This window comes from Gymnoscopelus braueri (assembly GCF_963280865.1).
Source record: "Gymnoscopelus braueri genome assembly, chromosome: 10".
Classification (NCBI taxonomy): domain Eukaryota; kingdom Metazoa; phylum Chordata; class Actinopteri; order Myctophiformes; family Myctophidae; genus Gymnoscopelus; species Gymnoscopelus braueri.
Window position 1 is genome coordinate 45,174,275 of NC_137611.1, and position 22,722 is coordinate 45,196,996.

Below are 22,722 nucleotides of genomic sequence, written 5' to 3' on the forward strand. Positions count from 1 at the left end.
TGTCAACAATGCACTCCAGTCCAGAATAGACATTTAGGAGGAGAGAAGCCAGGGCCCTTAACCCGTTAAGACCGGGAACGCATCTGTGTCATTTTAAGATTTCTTTGGCTATTCAAAAATAGCAGATATACAAGCTCATAGCGCGGCACTGAGTGCCGCACTATGAGCTTGTAGATCTGCTATTTATGTGATCCCTTGACATGAGAAAAGTTTGAGAACCACTGATATTGTCGCAACATATATATATATTTTTTTAGTTAGGATTTAGGAGGCATTTGTAGAATCCCCAGAAGCAAAGATTTGAGTTAAAATGGTTCGCTTCAAAAAACATACATTCAAAGATTTGCACAACTTTTCACGATTTAAAAAAATAAATAAATGGCTGATCTACAAGCTTGTAGCGTGGCGCTCGGTGTGGCGCTATGAGCTTGTAGATCTGCTATTTTTGAATAGCCAAAAGTACAAAACAATGGTTATAGCCAAAAATCTAAAATGACACAGTATGTGTTCCCGGTCTTAACACATTCCATGCCAGACGTTAATCTCATAATGTACTCACCAGTGCCAACGTGTTGTTGTTGTTTTTTAGTTTTTTTCACGTCGCCATAGACCTTGTTAAAATCCTTAAGATTGAGCTGTGCACTGTTTATAAACATCGCGGACATCTCACTGCTTCTACCAGTGAAGACCACGTGTCAAACGGGGCATCCATGTTGTAGTTAGAACGGTTTACGTTAAACAGTGATATGCGAGGAGAAAAAACTACAAGGAGAAAATGGAGTTTCAGTTTCGTCATTAGAACGGGGGCCGACGGGATCGGCAAAACCGGATCCCAAATAATTCCGTTTCCGGTGGTGCTACAATGAAATGTGCCGTACCGAAAATTGAAAAAAGTCTTTTTTTTTCGAAAAAAAGGAAAAGGCACCAGTTGGCGTAGATCTACGCGATTGGCACGTGGCGGCTTTAAATAGGTTCGCGTAGATCTACGCGACTGGCACTCAATGTGTTAATGGGTTAACTGTACAGTATGAACCATCTGTGATGGGAGGTATCCACTCCATACGCTGGAAGAACATAACCAACTCTTACCCATCCTCTGTTATAAGCTATGTTTGTACAGAAGTGCATAGAATGAGTGAAGTTTACACATCAGAATGTGTCTTATCTGTACATTAAGCACATAATCTATAAGCCTCATGTTAAAAGCTACGATCTGTAAGTTCTCCGGGGGGCACAGAGAGGTCATTGCCATGATGTCAAAGATGGTCCAGCAGTGATGTTGCTAGGTGTTCAATGTAATGGGTCCTGGGACCCAAGGGTGGTCTTTTAGATGGGTCCCAGGGACATTTTATCGTCTGTAAGTTGTAGATAAGGTGCTTCTTTTGGCCAATAAAACGTCCTGATGCATTAACCTGCACATTAGGTTTCCGACTCTCCCATATATGGCGGCTTCATAGCATCGGCATGTCAAGTTAATCTGTTCTTCCTATGCCCACGGCTGACCTTACCACCACGTTTAGTGCAAATCTGTTCAAGATATTCTGCATACCAGCAGTGTTGATTTCGTCGACTAAAACTATGACGAAAAATGTTTGGCGACTACCTTTTTTTTACTGACAAACTAAATAAAAACTAAGCTATGATGACAAACTATGACTAAATATACTGACAATTTCGTCAACAAATAAAAACTAGACTAAAATGTTAGGGAGGGACGAGTGGAGAAGAGATCAGTAGAACTAAAACAAGTCATCATGGGTCCGCGCGGGTGTCACAGACCGAAAATAGGTGATTTACAAGCTCACAACGCGTCGCAGCGATACACGTTGTGAGCTTGTAGATTGGCTATTTACGGCATGCAGCATCACAGCCCGCCAAAAAATAATTTTAGCCGATTAAATCAACTGTAGATTTAGTCGCCTAAAATCTTATAGTACTTTTAGACTATGACTGAAACTAAATCAATATTTGCTGTCAAAATCAACACTGCAGACCAGACATACAGACAAACGGTGGTGAAAACATGACCATCTTGGTAGAGGTATCGTACTAACGCCTGGGTTGCTTGTTGTTTTTTTCTTCTTCTTGTCAGGATGGTGGCCTCCTACCTGGTGCACCACAGCTACTGCTCCACAGCCGAAGCCTTCGCCAAGTCTACTGACCAGGCCGTGCACGAGGAGCTGGCCTCCATCAAAAACAGACAGAGTGAGTACATTCATTGGGTGACATTGTTTGTGCCTCAGTGGCAAAGTCACAGTATCGTACTGTATACCATTGGTTCTCAAAGTGGGGTCCGAGGACCCCCAGGGGTTCTCCCGCTAAATAAGTTAATATAGCGTCACAATCCTTTTAACCGCTTTAACCATTGTTGTATACTTTGGCTATTCAAAAATAGCAGATATACAAGTTCATAGCGCGGCACCGAGTGCCGAGCTATGAACTTGTAGATCTGCTTTTTTTTTTTAATCGTGAACATTTGTGTAAATCTTTTGAATATATATTTTTAAAGCGAACATTTGTAACTCAAATCTTTGCTTCTGGGGGTCCCTGGAACAACACATTTTGAGAATGGGGGGGGTCTGTGGCCAAATACATATAATTTTGGGGGTCCTTGACCAATGATGTAGACATAAAATGATGCACATTTTGAAGACTGGTGTTGCTGTACCCGCTGGTACGCTACTACGCTTGCAGATGCCGTATTTATTAAGTGTCATGGAGCATTGATCGAATGACGCAAACAAAAGCAAAACGGTTTGCTGTGCCAGCGATGCAAGCTTACCACTTAACTTGTATGAAGAAAGTTTTTGGCTGCCATATTCATATACACCTCAGCTTTGGCTTGGTGTCAAAGTCACTGAACTATGGATGTCAAAAAGTTGTGCCTGCCGGAAATGTTTCCACACACGTTGTCAGCCAGTTTGATAGTGACTGAAGACATTAAATTCACTAGGGCTGCAACTACCCATTATTTTCTTATGGTTACTTTCTTTGATTAATCCAACGATCAAGGAGCCCTTTTTTGCGAGTCATTTTCCTTGTTTGTTATGAATCAATGAATCTATGCAAAACAAGTCTTGAGTTTTTATTAGCTCCTAAATCCATTAGTCTGTATAAGCCCTAGTTTTATGCCTTCTACAAGCTCACATCGCAACATGTTTTGAGCTTGTAGATTAAAATCGACCACTAATTGATTAAATCGATTAGTTCGATTAACTGTTGTTCCCATAAAAGTCAATGTGGACATGCACAGGAAAACTGGAAAACTGCTTCACAGAGTGCACACACACACACACACACACACACACACTGTACAGAAATGGCACACGTTTCCTTACAGATGAGGGCATTGATGATATATTTATCCTCATGTCCTCCTGAGGGAGGAAGACTTATATTGCCTGTTAAGAGGAAGCTGCTTTTGTTTATTGTTCTGCTCTCAAGGGGGGTGTGTGCAAGTTTTTACACACACACACACACACACACACACACACACACACACACACACACACACACACACACACACACACACACACACACACACACACACACACACACACACACACACGATGCCACTGTACGAGAAAACAGCTGTTGCGAGCTCCCTGCCTTGCAGGTTTTGATTTATTGTAGGGGAAGTAACAGTTAATCGAACTAATCAGTGTTATTGATTATTAAAGAAAATAATTTAATACAATCAATTTTGGGTAAAAGACAGAATAGATTTTTTTCTCGTCTTGGCGACATTTAAAACATTTGCCGATCTAGACGATTTGTAGTGACGTGTTGTGAGCTTGTACATTGCCTGTTTTTCCACCGGTGTCGTGGAAAAATAGGCAATCCACAAGCTCACGACAGGGCTTACTGTAAGTGGTTAATCAGACTAATTGATGAATTTAGTCCATTATTTCTAAAAATCCATTCCAATTGTTTTACATTGATTAGTTGATAATAAAAAAAGCTTAACATGCTTCTTGAGTATCCCATTAATCGAAATATTCATCGATTAGAATAAAAGCTAAGAAAATGATCAATAGTTGCAGCCAGTGGTAGAAAAAGTACTTGCATGTTTTACTTAAGTAAAAGTATCGAATGCGTTAAGTGAATATCGAATGCGTTGCATCGCAACACATTGTAAGCTTGTAGATCGGCTATTTTCAAATCGCCGAAATGTATATAGGGCTGAAGTGGTTAATATATGTTTTGTAAAAATCAAAATCTACAAAGTAACGAGTAACTGAAGTTTTCAAATAATTGTAGTGGAGTAAAAGTACAATATTTGCCTCTGAGATGTAGTGGAGTAAAAGTACTGACAATTGTAAATACTCCAGTACAAGTAAAAAATACCTCAAAAGTACAGTACTTGAGTAAATGTACTTCGTTACTTTACACCACTGGTTGCAGCCGTAGTTTTTTTTTTTTTTTTTTTTTTAAATTGCTCAAAATAAATCCACCTTCTCCTTTCTGCCTGGTGTAAGCTTGTGATGCGTCTGTAAAGTTGAAGGTTGATTTTGAAGTGCTGGCATTGCCTGCCTGTCAAAATGGCTGCCGCGTGGAAACGCTCTGTAAACAAAGAGCATGTTATGACAGAAACATATCTGTTCTGCATGGAGGTGCCGTTACTGTTTGAACTCAACATCACTGGTGTCATTTAGAACACGGATACCAGGCTAAAATTAGATCTTGACAGTTTGCCAGCTAGCCAGACACCATGTTTAAAGCCCTGTACTGCAGTGGGTCTCAGACTTTTTCCTGCCAAGGACCCCCAATTGATTATATGGCCACGGACCTCCATCTGAAAATGTTTTGTGCCAGGGACGATTTGAAGATTTACAAGATTTTCATGTTAAATTTATGTCCTACCTCGTCGTACTACAGTATCACACAAAAGTAACAGAAATAGCAGATCTACAAGCTCACAACGTGTCGCGATTGAGACTGGGCCCCTCGAGGGAAACGAAACACCGCCCAACGGCCGGGGGGGGGGGGGAATGCTGTAAAAAATATTGTGAAAATAGACGATCTACAAGCTCACAACGTGTTGTGCACTTATACTGTATGTTAGTTTGTTTACTGTGAGTGAGAAAACAATTGAGTGAGAAAACAATTAAGCTAACTAGATGTCAGCTTTCCATCTAGGCCCTAGATCTGAGGCCTGATCTGAGGTTGGTCCAGACAGAGTCCAAAACTCATCAGATGTCAGGGTGTTCAAACTCTCCAAACTTTCCTCTGTCATCCCTTCTAAGACACCACCGCTATTGCACCATTGTTTAAACCACCACTCGTCATAGTCTCAAAACATTTCCTCTGTCATCCCTTCTAAATAGTCGATTTCCTCCTCGTGCTTTAGTGGTGTGTGTAACAGATTCACATCATCATCCTCTTTATCCTTGCCCACATTGTATTGTTCAAGTTCTTCCCTATTTACTTACTTGGCCTAGTCACTCTGCACACACGTCATGCAAAGTCCGGCCCCTCTGGCCTCTCCTCTCCTTTCGGCTCCTCTCATCCCCTCTCCTCCCTCCCCGCTTTGCGGCCCTAACCTCTAGTCCCAACCTCCCAACCTCGGTCATGTGATAAAGAGGTCAGACTTCCTGTATCTGGTTGCTATGGCAACCTGCCAGATCAGGCTGAGGGTCTGATAGGCAAATCAGAGAATCAATCAAGCCGAGAGTCTGATCACAGTTCGAGGTGGGGTAAGATGCCTAAAACATAGCCATAGCTCTGATCAACAGTCTGTGGCAAGTTTCGGGGCAAATGGAGTGATCCTGTGCTTGCTTACCCCGCACGAACTTTCGGAGCTTTTGTCAATTATATAGTAGTAAGAAGTAAGATTAAGATAAGATAGTAAGATAAGATAGTAAGATAAGATTATCTGGGGGTCCCGACCCCCCAGTTTGGAAGCCACTGCTGTAACATATATGCGTAGGGTGCATGGCTAGAAGAAATGGCAATGGTATCTATGAGGCAGTTAAAATAGCAGCATAATATGGTAACAGTCATGAGGTTAAAATAGCTACAGATACAGTATAGAGGTGGTTCTCAAAGTGTGTGTGTGGGGGGGGGGGGTTTCCAGGGGGTCCCCAGAAAAATTTGTTAATACAGCATCACAATCATTTTAACCACTTTATCCATTCATATGTTGGCTATTAACATATTGACTGCCAGAGTTTATTCATAATGTACTCACCCCTGTGCCAGCAATTTGCGTGTTTTTTAATTATTTGGTTTTGTAATTTTTCATTCAAATACATTCTCTGATTGTGTTGTCAAGCACCTACGATTGTTCCACCAGTAGAGAGCAGCACGTCCACACATTGATCACCTCGCTCGCCCCCCTCCCAAACAGGCCCACGTCATATCCGGTCATTCAAAGGATGTGACGTTTTCGACAATTCCCGGCCCGCTGATCGGCCTGAAAACGATGTGATACACTACGACGATGACTGTTAGTCACCCGGACCAAACATAATAGAAGTTGAGCTGTCCGTTCGTTTTTTATACCGTGTGAAAAAACGTGTTTTTCCTTATTCTGGCCGAAAATCACCGGAGAAAAACAACGTGACCCGGAAATGATTTTTTTTTTTTACATTCGGCTCCGGGTGAGTGTGGAAAACGAAAGTGTTGATGAGAAATAAACAGGACCGTGCGATCACAGATTAAACAAGGAAAATTCAAAAGAACGCATCAATGCGTTCTTTGGAATCCTGGCACTCAAGCGATGGATTTGAAAGAACGCATCGATGCGATCTTGGCACTGTATGTGTTAAAAAAATGGCAGATCTACAAGCTAGCGGCGCGTCACACCGGCGACCATTGGCTCGGTCTTGAGGGTATTGCAAGTGTGCCATATCTCCGCTCTATAATAACATGTCTCGTACCGTATGATACCTGTAACCTAGCAACGGCCGCCACTGTCACAAATGTGGTATAAAGCAGCATCAGTGCAGAAAATTCATTTTACTGACAATATATTAGCCTTATGCAAATGAGCCTTAATTAAACATTTTTAGGACAATGCACCTAAAGCTGATGACCAGCCTGCACCTAAAGATACCCAAAATAGGATGAATTAACAGTGTATCCCTATTACACACCTGAATGCACTGGAAAGGGAAAGGAATTGACTATTCTTTGTTGAATAAGATTTCTTAATTGCCAAGTTTGTCGCCATTGTCCGTCTTGACGTGCATTCATAAATATTGATAATGAAACGGAGGAACGATGGCAATAATACGTTTAAAGGTTGTGTTATATGCAGTGGTGGAAAAAGTACTCAAATGTTTTACTTAAGTAAAAGTATCAATACTGCAATGTAGAAGTACTCTGTTACAAGTAAAAGTCCAGAATTAAAAAGTAAAAGTACAAACGTATTACAGATCTACAAGCTCACAACGTGTCGCGCTGAGAGCTTGTAGATCTGCTATTTTCAAATAGCCTAGGTATAAAATAGGGCTAAAGTGATTAATGTATGTTTTATAATAATTTATATCTGCAAAGTAACTAGTAAATTAAGTTTTCAAATAATTGTAGTAGAGTTAAAAGTGCAATATTTGCCTCTGAGATGTAGTGGAGTAGAAGTAAAAGTATAGAAAATTGGAAATAACTACAGTAAAGAAAAAGTACCTCAAAATTGTACTGAAGTTACAGTACTTTATTAAATGTACTCAGTTACTTTACACCACTGGTTATATGATGAGATATTTGGCACTGGTGTGCTCATATACCGTACTCAGTCTTTGGCCTCATGCTTTCTATCGCAACACACAACATCTCATGTTATAAAGGGCCGGATGATGACTATAAAGGTGACCAACTATAATGAAGCATAACGTTCTGTTAACATGTTGAACACTGGCGCATTGGGGGTTTGAGATCCTCTGAATTAGAAGTAAGTGTTGTTTTTTTGTTGTGTTTGCAGAAATCCAGAAGCTGGTGTTGTCAGGCAGAATGGGGGAAGCCATCGAGACCACCCAGCAGCTCTACCCATCTCTACTGGAGAGGAACCCTGACCTGCTCTTCATGCTCAAGTAAGACCGTTAAGTCCTCTTTAGGATCATTCATTTCTGTCTGGCTGTCAACGACACGTTGGGAGCTTTTAGATCTGCTATTTTAGCTGTATTCCTTTTCGGTTATCATTTTAAGATTTGACCATTTGAAGTGGTCAAACTGGCAACCTCCATAAAACCCTAATGGTCTTGGATATTTGGATATATATATATATTGGATATAGATAAAGCCTCAATCTTGTAGGAACATTATTACTAAAAACATCAAATTTTATATATTGCGTTAATTGTTTAGGAAACGGCGTTAGTGTGGGGAGACTCCTTTCACACTGTCTCACAAATTGCACATTAGGACTTGGCCATACAAAGTTTTATTCAGCTTTAATCCATGTATTCTCCTTCCCTCATGGGCTTTTTTTCTATATATTTCACATTTTCAATGTTCATCCTCTTTTTCAAACTTATCTGTCCCTCTCTCCATCTCACTGTCTCTCTCGCTCTCTCTGTCTCTCTCTCTCCAGGGTGAGACAGTTCATAGAGATGGTCAATGGCACGGACAGTGAGGTCAGATGTCTGGGTGGGCGGAGCCCCAAGTCCCAGGACAGCTACCCTGGCTCGCCCCGCCCCTTCAGTAGCCCCGCCCACAAAGGCAGCACCTCCCAACCCTACCTGACAGGTATGCAAAATCAGTAATAAGTTAATAACATGCTAATGATGTATAGGGAACAAACTTCACTTTTTTGCCTCACCCGCCAAAGTGGCTGGCAGACTCAAACTCTACCAGGGGTCCCCAGCATTACTTAATGTTGCGTCACAATAATTTTAACCATTTAAACTATATTTTATGCTTTGGCTAGTCAAGATATGCAAGCTCACAGCGCATCACTTCGTGAGCTTGTAAATCTGCTATTTTTGAACTATTAAAAAAAAAAAATTGAACACAAATCTGCTCTTCTGGGGGTCCCCGGCCCAAAACATTTTCAAATGGGGGTCCGCGGCCAACATAAGGAATTCTAGTGTTTGAGGTCAACAATCAGGATATTTAGAAAATACAATGTTAACCCTCCCCCCTCTCTCTCTCTCTCTCCCTCTCTCTCCCAGGGTTTGACAGCAACTGCTGTAACGGCGTGACGTCTGGCAAGAGCCATAGCTCCTCCCCTCATGGTCATAAGCCCTGCCCCCCTGTCTCTGGCCCCGCCCTCCCAGCTGCTGACGTCAGCCTGAACGGGAGCCGCAGCCAACAGCCCTTCACCAGGTACGTGCACGTTCTAACCCATTAAGACCGGGAGCGCATCTGTGTCATTTTAGATTTCTTTGGTTATTCAAAAATAGCAGATATACAAGCTCAGTGCCGCGCTACTTGAGCTTGAGCTATGAGCTGGAAATCACTCAGCGGTCCTGCGTACCACCCGTTTCTAAATGGCACATAATGCAGGAGGCAGCAGGACGTTGCGTTATTGTAGAGTTTTCACTCTGCCCTAAATATCTTTTCCTGAAAAATAGCCGGTCTATAGATCGCCTGATTTGTCGTTTCTCTAAATCTATCTCTTTCGGTCTTTCTCTGTTTCTATTTTGATCTGTCTCACTGTCCATTTCTCTCTCTCTCTCTCAGTAATGATGTAGATATGGAAGTGGATCATTTCACTAATGGAGTATCAGAATCTGCTTCCAACGGCTTCCTGAATGGAAGCTCCAAACATGCAGCCGACATAGACGAATGTGACGCAGACATGGGTCAGTAGTGTGTGTGTGTGTGTGTGTGTGTAATCAGGGTTGTGTGTGCGTGTGTGTGTGTGTGTGTGTAATCAGGGTTGTGTGAGTGCTCCATTTGTTTGTGTACACCACCATGTTTGAATTTGGTTGAGTGCTCTGTGTGTGTTTGTGTGTGGTCAAATACAAGTGAGGTGTGTGGGTGTGTGTGTTTTTGTGTGTGCATATGTGTGAGTGCTTTGTGTGTGGGGGGGGGTGACACTGTGCGTTGGTAATTTGTTGAGATATTATGGTAAGTGTGTGTGTGTATTCATGTCATTTCAGTCAGGAACACTCACGTCAAAGTAGATTTAACCATTTATTGCAACAAATGGAGTACAGTTAAGCTTCGCGTTAAAGGCTCTGCTCTTGGAGATATTCCCTGAATTTTGTCCAAGCAGCATGCTAAGCAAAATCAGGGAATGTTAACACATTCCATGCCAGAGGTTAATATCATAATGTACTCACCGGTGCCAGCGTTTTATTGTTGTTTTTTTGTTTTTTTCATGTCGCCACAGACCTCGCTAAATAAGTTAAAAGTGCGCGTTCATTTGGTTCTAAACACACAGGGGATCTGTGTGAAACGGCCAGCCAAAACCGTTTCGAAATCCCATCCGCCATCTTGAAGATACAGTGGTGAACGCTAAACAGTGATCAGTGAGGAGAAAAACAACAACCGAGAAAATCGACTTTTAGACAGGATCCCAGACAGGAAGCGGATACGATAAAAAAAAACGGAACCCGAATAACTTCCGTTTCCGGTGGTGCTACCGGAAACGGAAGTGGATCACAAATTTCAGAAAGTGCACTTTTTGTTCATTTCGAGAAAAAAACACCGGTTCGCGTAGATCTACGCGATTGGCACGTGGCGGCTTTAAATAGGTTCGCGTAGATCTACTCGATTGGCAGTCAATGTGTTAAACAATAAGCAATACATTGACATCTACAAGCTCATACCAGCATTCATATTGTGTGTTTTATCGTTTTTGTTCAGTGGTGTGTGGTCCAAGGTTTGTTTTGTAAACACGCAATACAGTTTCAGTTTTTCTTTTCTTTTTTTGTAAAGCCTAATTTCTTTTAATATAATAACACTGGTGCGGTCTTGTTTTTGATTATGTTCAGATATCGTTGCTATTGGGCAGAAACCTCTTATATCCATATTCAGTTTTAGTTTTTTTGTAAATTAACGGCCTAGTTGATCACACTACAGTGTCACACTGAGCTTGTAGATCTGCTACGTTTGCTATTTTGTAAATTTTTAATCCTGAAAAGGATTGGACATATGAGGTTTCCACCCGTCAGAGTAGAGATGATATGCATTTAGGTATGCATGTTTTTTTTTTGTTTTTTTTCTGTGTTGTGTTCGTACATTCCTTTCACCTGACCCTGTCCTCTGATTGGCTGTGGCTCTACAGAGGTGGAGTCGGCCCAGTCCAAGAGACAGCTGTGCGGGGGGAGCCAGGCGGCCATCGAGAGGATGATCCACTTTGGCAGAGAGCTGCAGAGCATGAGCGAGCACCTCCGCAGGGAGTGTGGCAAGAACTCTGCCAACAAGAAGATGCTGAAGGTAATAGCCAGTGGGGCTGCAACTCTCCATTGTTTTTTATTACATTTACAGGGTAGAACTGGGTGAAAAATATAATTTAAAAAGTCCCCCAAAAAACTGACAAGAAGATTACAGACACTAAAATCGTCATATTTGTTTTCGTTTTTTAGAGTTAAAATGAATAGTGACTATTATGTCGATTACTTTTCCATTAAAGGTAGGGTAAGTGGTTAAAGCGCTGTATTCTGATAGTAATCATTGCTATAGAGTGTTTGTTTGGTCACGAGGGTCTCCCTGTCTCTCCAGATCTTTGATAAACAGAAAATACATTTTCAGGTAATTGACAAAATGTCAGCCAATCAGGAGAGAGTACCTATTTATCAGCTAAATTTTTATAGTGTTCCAGTTAAAAAATGGTCTGCTCTTTTTTTTTTCATCACTTCCAATTTCACTTGATTAATATGTATCCTGACTGAGTTGTCTATCCTGATTGGATAAAATTGGCATCCTGCCCTGAAAATGCATTTTCTGTTTAATAAAAAGCTGGAGAGACATGAAGACTCCTGTTACTGAACAATCACTCTATAGCAATGAGTACTATAAGAATATAGAGCTATTCAACACTTATTTTAACCAAAGAAAATCACTTACCCTACCTTTAATCACTTAATCGATAAGTATTTTAATTTTTTTAATAATCAACTAAATCCATTAAGGACCACCTGAGCTGAATGTGTGGGCCCTAATGGGTGCTCACTGCTCATCACGATCATCTGAGTAGCCATCAGCTGGTTGAAGATGAAAACTTGAGTTTCCCCCGGGGGACTAACAAAGTGCAAACAGGGCTTGTGTTGTGCAACAATAGTGCAAATAGCCGATCTACAAGCGAGCCAAGTAGTCGATGAAATGGATTGCTTGGATTAACTGTTGCACCCCTAGTGGCAAGTACACCAGGCTTAGCCTTCATTTACAGATCTACTCTCCTGAGCCAAAACAGCCACCTAACATTTAGGTTGCTGTCGGGCCCTAACCTGATTTACACTGAGCACTCAACCTGTTTACTGAGTTAAAGGTCTGTCTGTAAGCAAATCAGATTTAAGGATTGGCAGGGCTACACAGTAATGATGTTTTTTTGTGTGTTCTTAATCGTTTTATAGTACTTTTATTTGGTTTTTATTGTATTTATCATGTATAGTTGTGTTTTTATTACTTCCACTTGAATTGTGTCAGTCAGTCAGTGTGTATGTTGAGTTTTAACGTGTTGAGTTTTGTCATGTTGAGTTTTGTCTTGTCTTGTCAATTTGAAGCATAGAATGTGTGTCACAAAGGGATTTTCTTTGGTTAAAATAAGTGTTGAATAGCTCTATATTCTGATAGTACTCATTGCTAGAGTGTTTGTTCAGTAACAGAAGTCTCCTCATCTCCAGCTCTTTATTAAACAGACAACGATAACAATTTGATCCAATCAGGATAAAGAACAGGATACAGATTAAACAAGTGAAATTGGAAATGATGACGCATAGAAATGAGCAGACACAATTGGAACTGGAACACTATAAAAATGAAGCTGATAAATGGGTATTCTCTCCTGATTGGCTGAAATGTTGTCACCTACAGTACCTGAAAATGTAGTTTCTGTTTATTAAAGAGCTGGAGAGACAGAGAGACCCCTGTGACTGAACTAACACTCTATAGCAATGATTACGATCAGAATATAGAGCTTTAACCTTTTAACAAAATGTTTTTGTTTTAACCAAGAAATATCTCTTGCTCTACATTTTTTAATTCAGTGTGCGGACAGTTTTGCATTTGTCGATATACCCTGGATTCACTCCCTTGTCACCTCGTCCCTCAGTTGAGATGGAGAAAGTCTTGCGTCTCTCTGCAAACTCTGTGACCAACACTCACGCTAATTCAGAAATACATTCGCTACAGAGTTCACTTAGAATCTAGTTAACTTGTTGACAAGTTTACCATGGCAGATGAACGGCTATACAATGTTTCCTTGTCGGTATCATGGCGACGAAACAAACACTTGTCACCTCAAGCAGGAGGCAGCAGCGCTCCGGGGCCGTTGATCAAGTGGCTGCTTTTGACCCAGTGCCAACACTTTCATTTCAACCTCAAGACATGTCCCCTGAGGACACCGGGCCTTAAGCTGGCAGCAGACCTCAAACCAAGTCTATTATTTTTCAGCTTGTCGAAACCAAACCAACTTCTGTGAGGACGAGATTGTTTTTTACTCACTTGAACGTTAGACCCTGCCCACTGTAGTGTGAGGAAGAATTGAGCTAGAAATGCATCTTATGTATCGTTGCTGTCGGGCAGAAACCTCTCATCTCACATTCTGACTTATTGTGTTTTTTTTTGGAAATGAAAACACTTTTCCTACTTGATCATACTACAGTGTCACAAGAAAGCATCAAAAGCAGCAGATCTGCAAGCTCTTTGAGCATTTTGAGCTTGTTGATATTTTTGAATTTGAATCCACCTGCCAGAGATGATGTTGTTCACCTTTTGCATTATGATATGTTCTGACATTTTGCATATAAGAGTCAAGACGCCTGGTATAATCTTATAATTTTCCTGAATATGACACAAGCAGCGCTTCTCTCTTAATCTTGAGTATAACTACGGTCTTATCCCTGTGTTCGTGTCGGAACTACTTTACCACTGATCTGTGTGTCTAATGCACTTCTCCCCATGATACTTAATTAAAGCACAACCACCACCACCACCACCTTTTTAAAATAAGTGACATCGATTAACTGGTTTAATCCAGAATTCCTTGGCAAGTGCCAACACTGACTGTGGTTGACTGTGTTCTCTCCTTCTTCTTCCTCCCACCGCTGTAGGACGCCTTCAGCCTACTGGCCTACTCTGACCCCTGGAGCAGCCCCGTAGGATACCAGCTAGACGCTATTCAGAGGGAGCCTGTCTGCTCCACACTTAACAGTGCAATATTAGGTGGGTCTTCCTGTCCGTGAATGATAATCGTGTACCTGAGGCCGATCCTACAAATGTCTTCTAAAACGGTTTTCAAACGTACGTTTCCTATATCGGTGGTTCTCAGACTATTTCATATCAAGGACCTCCCAAAATTATATGCATTTGGCCATGGACCCCCCATCTCAAAATATGTTGTTCCAGGGACACCCAGAAGCAAAGATTTGAGTTAAAAATGTTCGCTTTAAAAATATATATACCGTATTCAAAGATTTGCAAAAAAGTTCAAGATTTTTCTAAAATGGCAGATCCTACACTACAAGCTCATAGCGCGGCAGAGCTTGTATATCTGCTATTGTTGAATAGCCAAAGTATAAAATAATGGTTAAAGTGGTTACACAGATGCGTTCCCGGTCTTAATGGGATAGATAGCTGATCTACAAGCTTACAACGGTCACAAAGTGACACGTTCTAAGTTGTAAATCTGCTATTTTTAAAAGATGTACTAATGTTTTTCAACATGGAGACGATTGTGACGATTATGCAAAATAATTGCCATTATCTCAAGTAATTGTGATTAGGCGATTATGTACTAATGGCCTGGCCTATTTGTAGCTGTGACCGACATCCAGTATGAGTGTAACATTTGTCCCTTGTGTGTGTGTGTGTGTGTGTGTGTGTGTGTGTGTGTGTGTGTGTGTGTGTGTGTTTCACTCACAGAGACTCACAACCTGCCGAAGCAGCCTCCTCTGGCCCAGGCAGTGGGCCAGGCCGCCCAGTGCCTCACCATCATGGCTCGCTCTGGGACCGGATCCTGCGCCTTCGCCTCCGTGGACGATTACCTGCACTAGCCCCGTGCACGCACACACACACACACACACACACACACAGTACACACACACAGTACACACACACAGACACATAGATACATGCACACACACAGGTTTCTATTACTATACTTGTGAGGACCGAGCATAATGTAATAACAAATACAAGAAGTAGCAGCTCTAAAAGCTTTTCCAGTGTGCAAAACTGGTGCGGAACCAAGTATAAAACGAGGCATAGCTCCAACCCACAACAGCTAAACCTAAAACCTCTAAGATGTCTCAACCCTAAGCCCAACTCCCCAAATATGTTTTTTTAACCATGAAAAAAACCATTTCTCTTCGAAGGAACCGTGAAAATCGTCCTCACAACGTCCGTTTGTTTAATGGAATGAGTGTCATTATAAGTGATGACCTTACCGTACCCTCCTGCTGCATTTGTGCGTTTCTAATCTATTTGAATGGAGGACGTTGCCTCTGTGTTGCTGTCAGTGTGGCCACCTAGTGGTCATAAATAGAATATGCTGTCACTTAAAGCAGTGATTCTCTAAAATGGGTTCCTTGAGGGGGTTCCAAATGGATCCATTACAGGTCCGTAACTCTTGAGAGCGTACAAATCCTTTCAAATTAAAACGTTTGAGACCGGGAACGCATCTGTGTCATTTTAGATTTGAGCTATAACCATTATTTTATACTTTATACTATTCAAAAATACCAGATATACAAGCTCATATAAGCTTGTAGTTCTGCTATTTTTGAAAAATCATGAAAATGTGTGCAGATCTTTCAATATATATATATATTTTTAAAGCAAACATTTGTAATCTTTGCTTCTGGGGAGTCCCTGGAACAAAATTATTTTACTAATGTTCTCTTCAAAAAATATACATTCAAAGATTTGCACACGCATTTCTTCAAAAAAATTGCAGATCTACAAGCAAACACATTTTTGAATAGCCAAAGACGTCTTAAAACGGCACAAGACGCTTTCCCGGCTTGAATGGGTTTAAAGGTCACATAGGACGAATCCCTGTAGTGGGCAGCGATGGCGTGTCCATCCCCCATGCATTATTCATGGTTTGCGCTGATTCATGGACCGCCATGATGTTTGTGCCGAGTCACACTGTGAGTGGGTCTGGACTGGATGAGGAACGTGCCGTTCACATCACGCAGTCAAGGAGAGGGTTAGGAGGTCAATTTAGGGGTCCTTGAAAACATGAAAATGTTTGAGAACCCACTGACCAGTGGTTCTCGAACTTTTTAATTTCAAGGACCCCCATAAAACCAAGAGGCCATTCGTTACACACTCAGTTGCAGACCTTTAAAGGGTCCTTTAGGTTCAGAGTTACAGACCTTTAAGGGCCCTTTGTGGACCCCCTCTGGAACCCCCTCAAGGACCACTGACCCAGACTTCTGGTATCCAGTCTGAATGGTCTGGACTGAAAACCAAGTTATAATCTGGGTTCCCTGGAATTCAAGTTGAGAATGACTACCTTACCGTGCGCACAAACACGCATACGTTTGTATTATTATAATTATGAGGACATGGACATTTTAGGACGGCAATTTTAACCTTTTTTTTTTAACCCTATCTCTAAAGTCCCTGTACACACTTGAAGCGTGAGGAATTTAAAAAATGGTTTGGCGGATATTTCACATCAAACTATTCATTTGGTGATGATTCATTCATCCAGGTTGTTGCTTTTATTCACGGTGAAAAATGAGCCTCATTTCGACAATAAATCGGTCACTTTATTGCCGCGTGATATTGGCGTTCTTTAGCGTGGATTTACTCGCACGAAGGACCTTTAAAGCTGGAGTTCTCCTTAGTTGCGCGTTGACGTTGTCTCCAAGCTAACGTGTCGCGCTGTGAGCTCGTAGAGAATTGTGACGATTCCATCTACCATAGTGCATTTGGCTTCATGCTAAATCCTGGAATATGCATGTTACATTTATATAACTCAATCAACCCAATCAATGCATTGTTACCTTGTAGATCTGCTATTTTCAGAAACGCAGAGCTCATCTCTAAAAGCAGCACAAACATCCTGTCCATGACCATGACTCCCTCTGCGTGTTTCTTGGGTGGAAAATGTATTATTATTATTGTTCATTGCATTCATAGCATTCATAGCGCGGCGCATTATGAGATAGTAGGTCTGCTATTTTCGGTTCGCGACGCCTCAGTATAAATCGGATATAACTCTTCGACCCCAACCCCTAAATCTAACCTCTAAAGGCCTAATCCTAACCCCAACCTGAATCATTTCAAGCCTCAAAGTGTAAAAATCTTATTTTTTTTGTTTCATTATAAAACAAGCATTTATCTTATTTGGAACCAGGAAAATTATCCTCACACGTATAGTAATACAAGTGCACACACACACACACACACACACAGCTTCTCTATCCATTTGTACATGGCTAGTGTCACTTCGGCCCATCGCCTGCACCATTCTGATAGACAGTAGGGGAGGGGGGGGGGGGGGCTAGCCAAGAGTAGCCAACTTGAAAATCCTCTTTAGACAAAACGAAGGAAAAAAAAGACACCTCCCTGTCCTCCTCTGGACATTTCAGGACAGAAGACTGATCCAGGGACAGATAAAAAAAAAGATATATTGATGACTGGTGGACCGTTTGCTTTTTGGTTCACCCCGTTGAATCTAATCGAGCTTCAAACACACACACACACACACACACACACACACAGAGAAGAAAGTGGAATGATATAGGAAGGGGGGGGGGCGTGGGGTGTAAGGTTTTTATCACAGTGGTTCTCAAAGTGGGGGTCTGGGGTTCCCAGCGGTCCCGCAGCAAAATTTGTTGACAATAGCATCAAAATCAGTGCAACTACTTTACCCATATATGCATCGGCTATTTGAAAATTGCAGAGATCTATAAACCGCGTTGTGAGCTTGTAGATCAGCTATTTTTTTTATATGTATAATCTAACATTTTAACAACCCAAATCTTTTATGGGGGTCCCTGGCATAAAATGTTTTAACACGGGGGAGGGGAGGGGGGGGGGGGGGGGGTCCACAGTCAAATACATTTGAGGGGTCAGTTTGAGAACCAGTTTTTTTTCTTCTTCCATCCTGGACAAACATACCGGTGTGTCCCCTCAGACCAGACATCCCTGTCTCACTCGCCAAGGCTTGCCGAGTACGCATCGCACTCTTCTCGAGTTACAGACCTCTAAGGGTCCATCTGGATCCTAACTAAATCCTGCTTTTATTTTTGCACAGTTGACCCGTTTAGACCTGAGGCCGATTCTACAAATGTCTTCTAAAGACTTTTTCATGTCAAGGACCCCCAAAATGATATGTATTTGGCCGCGGACCCCCATCTCAAAATATTTTGCTCCAGAGACCCCCAGAAGCAAAGATTTGAGTTACAAATGTTCGCTTTAAAAATATATATATATTGAAAGATTTGCAAAAATTTTCAAAAAATAGCAGATTTACAAACTCGTAGAAGCTTGTATATCTGCTATTTTTGAATAGCTTAAGTGTAAAATAATGCTTTTTAGCTCGAATCAAAAAATTACACGGATGCGTTCCCGGTCTTAATGCGTTAACAGACCTTTAAGGTTCCATTTGGTTCCTATCTAAATCCTACTTTTTTTTTTTTTTTTTTTTTTTTTGCGTTGGGAACCCCCTCAAGGACCCCTGGGGGCGTCTCCCCGGACCCCACTTTGGGAACCCCTAGTCTGAAGCAACCGCGCTCTCATCTGAAGCACCGCAAACATCCCTCCCTGTCCATGACTCTCGGCATGTTGGTTTGGGGGGGAACAAAACAAAACAAAAAAACATCTAAAATTGAACCCCGACCCCCCCCCCCCCCGCCCCCCCTCCCAAAAAAATAAACTGACTTCAGTACGTCAGGAGGAGACTGGCGGGTTGTCGGTCGGAAACGCATCTGGACTTCAAGAGGAAACCGACCAGAGAGAATCTTGACCGAATCTGGACTTTGAGCAACTTTTTATTTTAAGGCTTTTTTTTGTTCTGTTCTCTCTTCCCTCTTGTTTTTAATCTTGTTTAAATGTTTGTAGCGGGAAGGGAGGGGAGGGTTTACCTGGATCACGTTTCCTGTTTATTTTTTGTTTTTAAGGTTTATTTTTTTCCTGGATTAACGGCATGGTGCAGATTATTATTATAATTATATTATAATTATTGTTATTGTTAACTTGCATTCACAGTATATTTGTTGAGCGCCAGCAAGAAGCGAAAGTTCCACCCATACATTATTATTACTATTATTATTATTAATAATAATAAAAAAAATAAAGGTCCCAAACCCACCCAATTCTTGCAACCGGCCATCGTGTGTACATGTTAACGTTTATATAGGAATTTAAACACACAAAAAAATGAATTATATCAATAAAGTGATATTTAGTTATCAAAAGAAAGGAAATGATTGAAAAATATAATAAAATAAGATAACCTCAGTCATTCATTAACCACTTAAACCCTATATACTTTGTTGACTGGGGTCCCTCAGGGGTCTGTACTAAGCCCCCTACCTTTTTTCCCTTTACACTAAATCTCTTCGCTGAAAATAGCTCCCAGTTGTGAGTTTGTAGGTGGCCTATTTCTTGGCAAAATGTTGGCCCCAGAATAGGGATGCTAGGGTTGATGTGGTTACCAGTTCTCACCAACAGTACAGACCGTCTGCTGTTAGCATGGGCTGGTAAGTGCTGGACTTTTTACGTGTTTATGCAATACGTTCTCAGCCCAAGGCGTCATATTACGCCACTCTTGTCAAGGTCACCTTTTTCGTCCCTTTCCGCCGCGAATGCTCTCCGCCGTCGTGTTTTCACACTCTAGCAGTGGTCCTCAGGGGTCTCCAGCCTAAATAAGGAACGGTTTAAACGGCCTATACTAGTGACTTTTCTGTTTTCGCTCTACATTAAATATCTTTGCTGAAAATGGCTGATCTACAAGCTCACAACGCGCTTTGAGTTTGTTGATCTGCTATTTTCCGCGAGAGTTTTCCCCAGAATTCAGATGCTGGGGTTAAAGTGGTTAAACACTATAGGCCTGTTTTTATATTTTGAATTTTTTGATGCATTGTAAGCTTGTACAGTAAATCTGCAACTTAAGCTCTCTTTTTTTTTTTTTTTTTTAGATTTTCGCCGATAATGGCTTGCCCAAATTATGGAAGCCAGGTTGAAAGTAGTTCATTTTACTATTATTTCACACTAGACATTTGCCTAATGAGAGGATTTAATAAGAATAACTATTCAGATTCTAGGTTTCACTCTCTCTACTGCTGTCTCCCTAGTCCCTACCTGAATGATGTGCTAAATATATTCTAACAACAATAATCTTTAGCACAAAGTCTTTTCAAAAGGCCATCTGTTTCCTTGACAGGAAAAGGTCTGAGAACCACAGTGCTGGAGGATATCGGTCTGAAATAGACTTCTCAGGCAGAATGCGGACTATTTTCAGTTTCGCTTTTGCAGTACACATTGACACCAAGGCAGCCCATTGCTCAAGTCTGCTTCTGCCGACTGCGCCGTTCGAGTAGCATACTGATTGGCAGACAAACGGTAAAATAATTGTTACCCCTGCATGAACGCGGTACGTGAAAGTGCACCCACAACGTCTGCACCGGACGCAAAAGGTACCTTGACCAAGCTCCAAACGATGGATGCTTTGGATTGAGAATGCGTTGGTTCACTGGGGTTTCTACGCAAGTCTAACAGGACTGGAGAAAGGTTTAGGACGTAAAATGTGACTGTTTTCAGCTCCTTTTGGGGAATTGTCCAGATGGGATGGAGGGATCTGGTGTACAGTAGCTGTCTTATCACTCAAAACTACATACATTTTGTATGTAGACGCACATCTGCGAATCCACTTCAGAAACCAATGTCAAGGAACTCTGATGCTGAGCCCTTGTATCGTTAAGCCTGATTTATACTATTTTCGGTGCACGACACCGGCACGAAGTATAAATAAGGCTTTACCGTCCCCTCCCTCTCTCCCACAAACCCTAAACCTCCAATTGCACAACAGGTTTGATGCAAACATTGTGCTTTATATTTTCGTAACGTATCTATGCTAATCCTTTATCGATAAAGAACTCAGGAGCCAAATGCTTTTTCCTCTCCTTGGTTTTAGAATGCTAAGATCCTAACCCAACCTGGTCTAAAGCTCAACTCGTACTCCGTTGCGCGATGGTGTCGCTCGCCTCATCTTGTCGGGCAGGCAACATCGCCGTGCGACGGAGTACGAGCTGGGCATGAGCCTCCATTACAGTCTGAAGTGTTTCTGTCTGGTGTGATGACAGGCTTTTAAAACTTGAAGCTGAATTTTGTCATAAACAAACAGGGCAACAGGCTTATTGATGCCTATAACAATGACCATTGTTTACTTTGATACTAGGGTGGTGTAACCCAAACTTGGCAGTAATTACTGGGGTGGTGCAACCCAAACTTGGCAGCAATTACTGGGGTGGTGCAACCCAAACTGGCAACCATTACTTGGGTGGGATAACCCAAACTGGCAGCCATTACTTGGGTGGTGTAAACCAAACTGGGCAGCCGTTGCTGGGGTGGTGTAACCCAAACTGGCAACCATTACTTGGGTGGTGTAACCCAAACTTAGCAACCATTACTGGGGTGGTGTAAACCAAACTTGGCAGCTGTTGCTGGGGTGGTGTATAACCCAACCTGGAAGCCAATTAATGCATAAATGTGTTGGGAGAGCGACTTGAGACTGTCATGGGTGAAATGGTTCATCTAACTTCTTTAGCCAAGCGCAACCTCCACTCCTTAACTGCTTTCTGGTCCTGTTTTCTTTATCTACTAGAGCTGTGAGCTTGAAGAGCCGCCCTTGTCCCACTAGTAGGCTACTACTGTCCTGGTAGCATCCTGCTTCTCCTCATCAAGGCTGCTGCTGGATTTCAGGTGTGAAAAGCCCTAAAGCTCGCCTGTTTTTAAGCTGGTTTGTTTTTAGTTTTTTTTTGGTTTGTCAGCGACATCCCGCAGTACCTACCGAACCTCCCAACGAGGCTAACTTCCTCTCTCCCCCACTTGTTTTTCATTGGGTCGTCTTTCTGTCTCTCATCAACTGAGACGTGTTCGTGAAAGAAAAAACACCCAGTAATGTCAAACTGCACTGTGGCTGCCACGTATTTACAGAAATAAAGAACCAAATACTTTTAGGGCGACAACATCGCAAACTGTGTGTTTTAAGCCTGTGTGTTTGTGCTTTGCCACTTTTTTGCAGAGAAACCGGAATGCTAAAGGCTTAAAAATAATGATAGGAAAATAATCTATATAAATATTATATATACGTGTCTGTCTGATCTCGACACTGATCCTCTTGCTTTCTCCAAGGAGGAGGGTCTCCAGATGTGATGTTTCTCCTGATGGGGAAACTGAGCTTTTCTGTAACTTTTTTTTTTGTTTCGTTTTTTTAAGTGCAAGCAGTCACAACATCATTGTTTAGATTTAAAAGAAGAAAAGAAAAAAATCTTGTTAGAGAAGTGTCTTATTGTCTCTCTAAATGAGTAAGGTCTGAAACCTATGCATGCCATAGTATAAAGTGGTGATAAGATCACGTTTAGATGTCTCTTCTCTTGACTTGATTTTTTATTTTTATTTAGCCAATTCACAGTGTTTGAAAGGAAGATGTCAAAC

At 41.6% G+C, this 22,722-nt stretch overlaps 3 protein-coding genes across 3 annotated transcripts in view; 2 read left to right on the top strand and 1 right to left on the bottom strand.

Moving 5' to 3' along the window:
- The window catches only part of ranbp9 (RAN binding protein 9), a 44,271-nt gene extending 26,166 nt beyond the window's left edge, over positions 1-18,105 (top strand). The window contains exons 7-14 of the mRNA XM_080439319.1: positions 2,093-2,205; positions 7,922-8,030; positions 8,531-8,685; positions 9,111-9,264; positions 9,622-9,743; positions 11,174-11,325; positions 14,160-14,271; positions 14,971-18,105. Coding sequence (XP_080295445.1) covers positions 2,093-2,205; positions 7,922-8,030; positions 8,531-8,685; positions 9,111-9,264; positions 9,622-9,743; positions 11,174-11,325; positions 14,160-14,271; positions 14,971-15,101 — 1,048 coding nt within the window. The 3' untranslated portion in view covers positions 15,102-18,105. The remainder of the gene's footprint in view (positions 1-2,092; positions 2,206-7,921; positions 8,031-8,530; positions 8,686-9,110; positions 9,265-9,621; positions 9,744-11,173; positions 11,326-14,159; positions 14,272-14,970) is intronic.
- The window catches only part of LOC308093112 (tubulin alpha-1B chain-like), a gene marked incomplete at its 5' end in the record, with an annotated part of 213,967 nt that overhangs the window by 167,138 nt on the left and 24,107 nt on the right, over positions 1-22,722 (top strand). The window lies entirely within an intron of this gene.
- LOC308093091 (nuclear receptor coactivator 2-like) overlaps positions 1-22,722 on the bottom strand; it is a 208,974-nt gene that overhangs the window by 3,910 nt on the left and 182,342 nt on the right. The window lies entirely within an intron of this gene.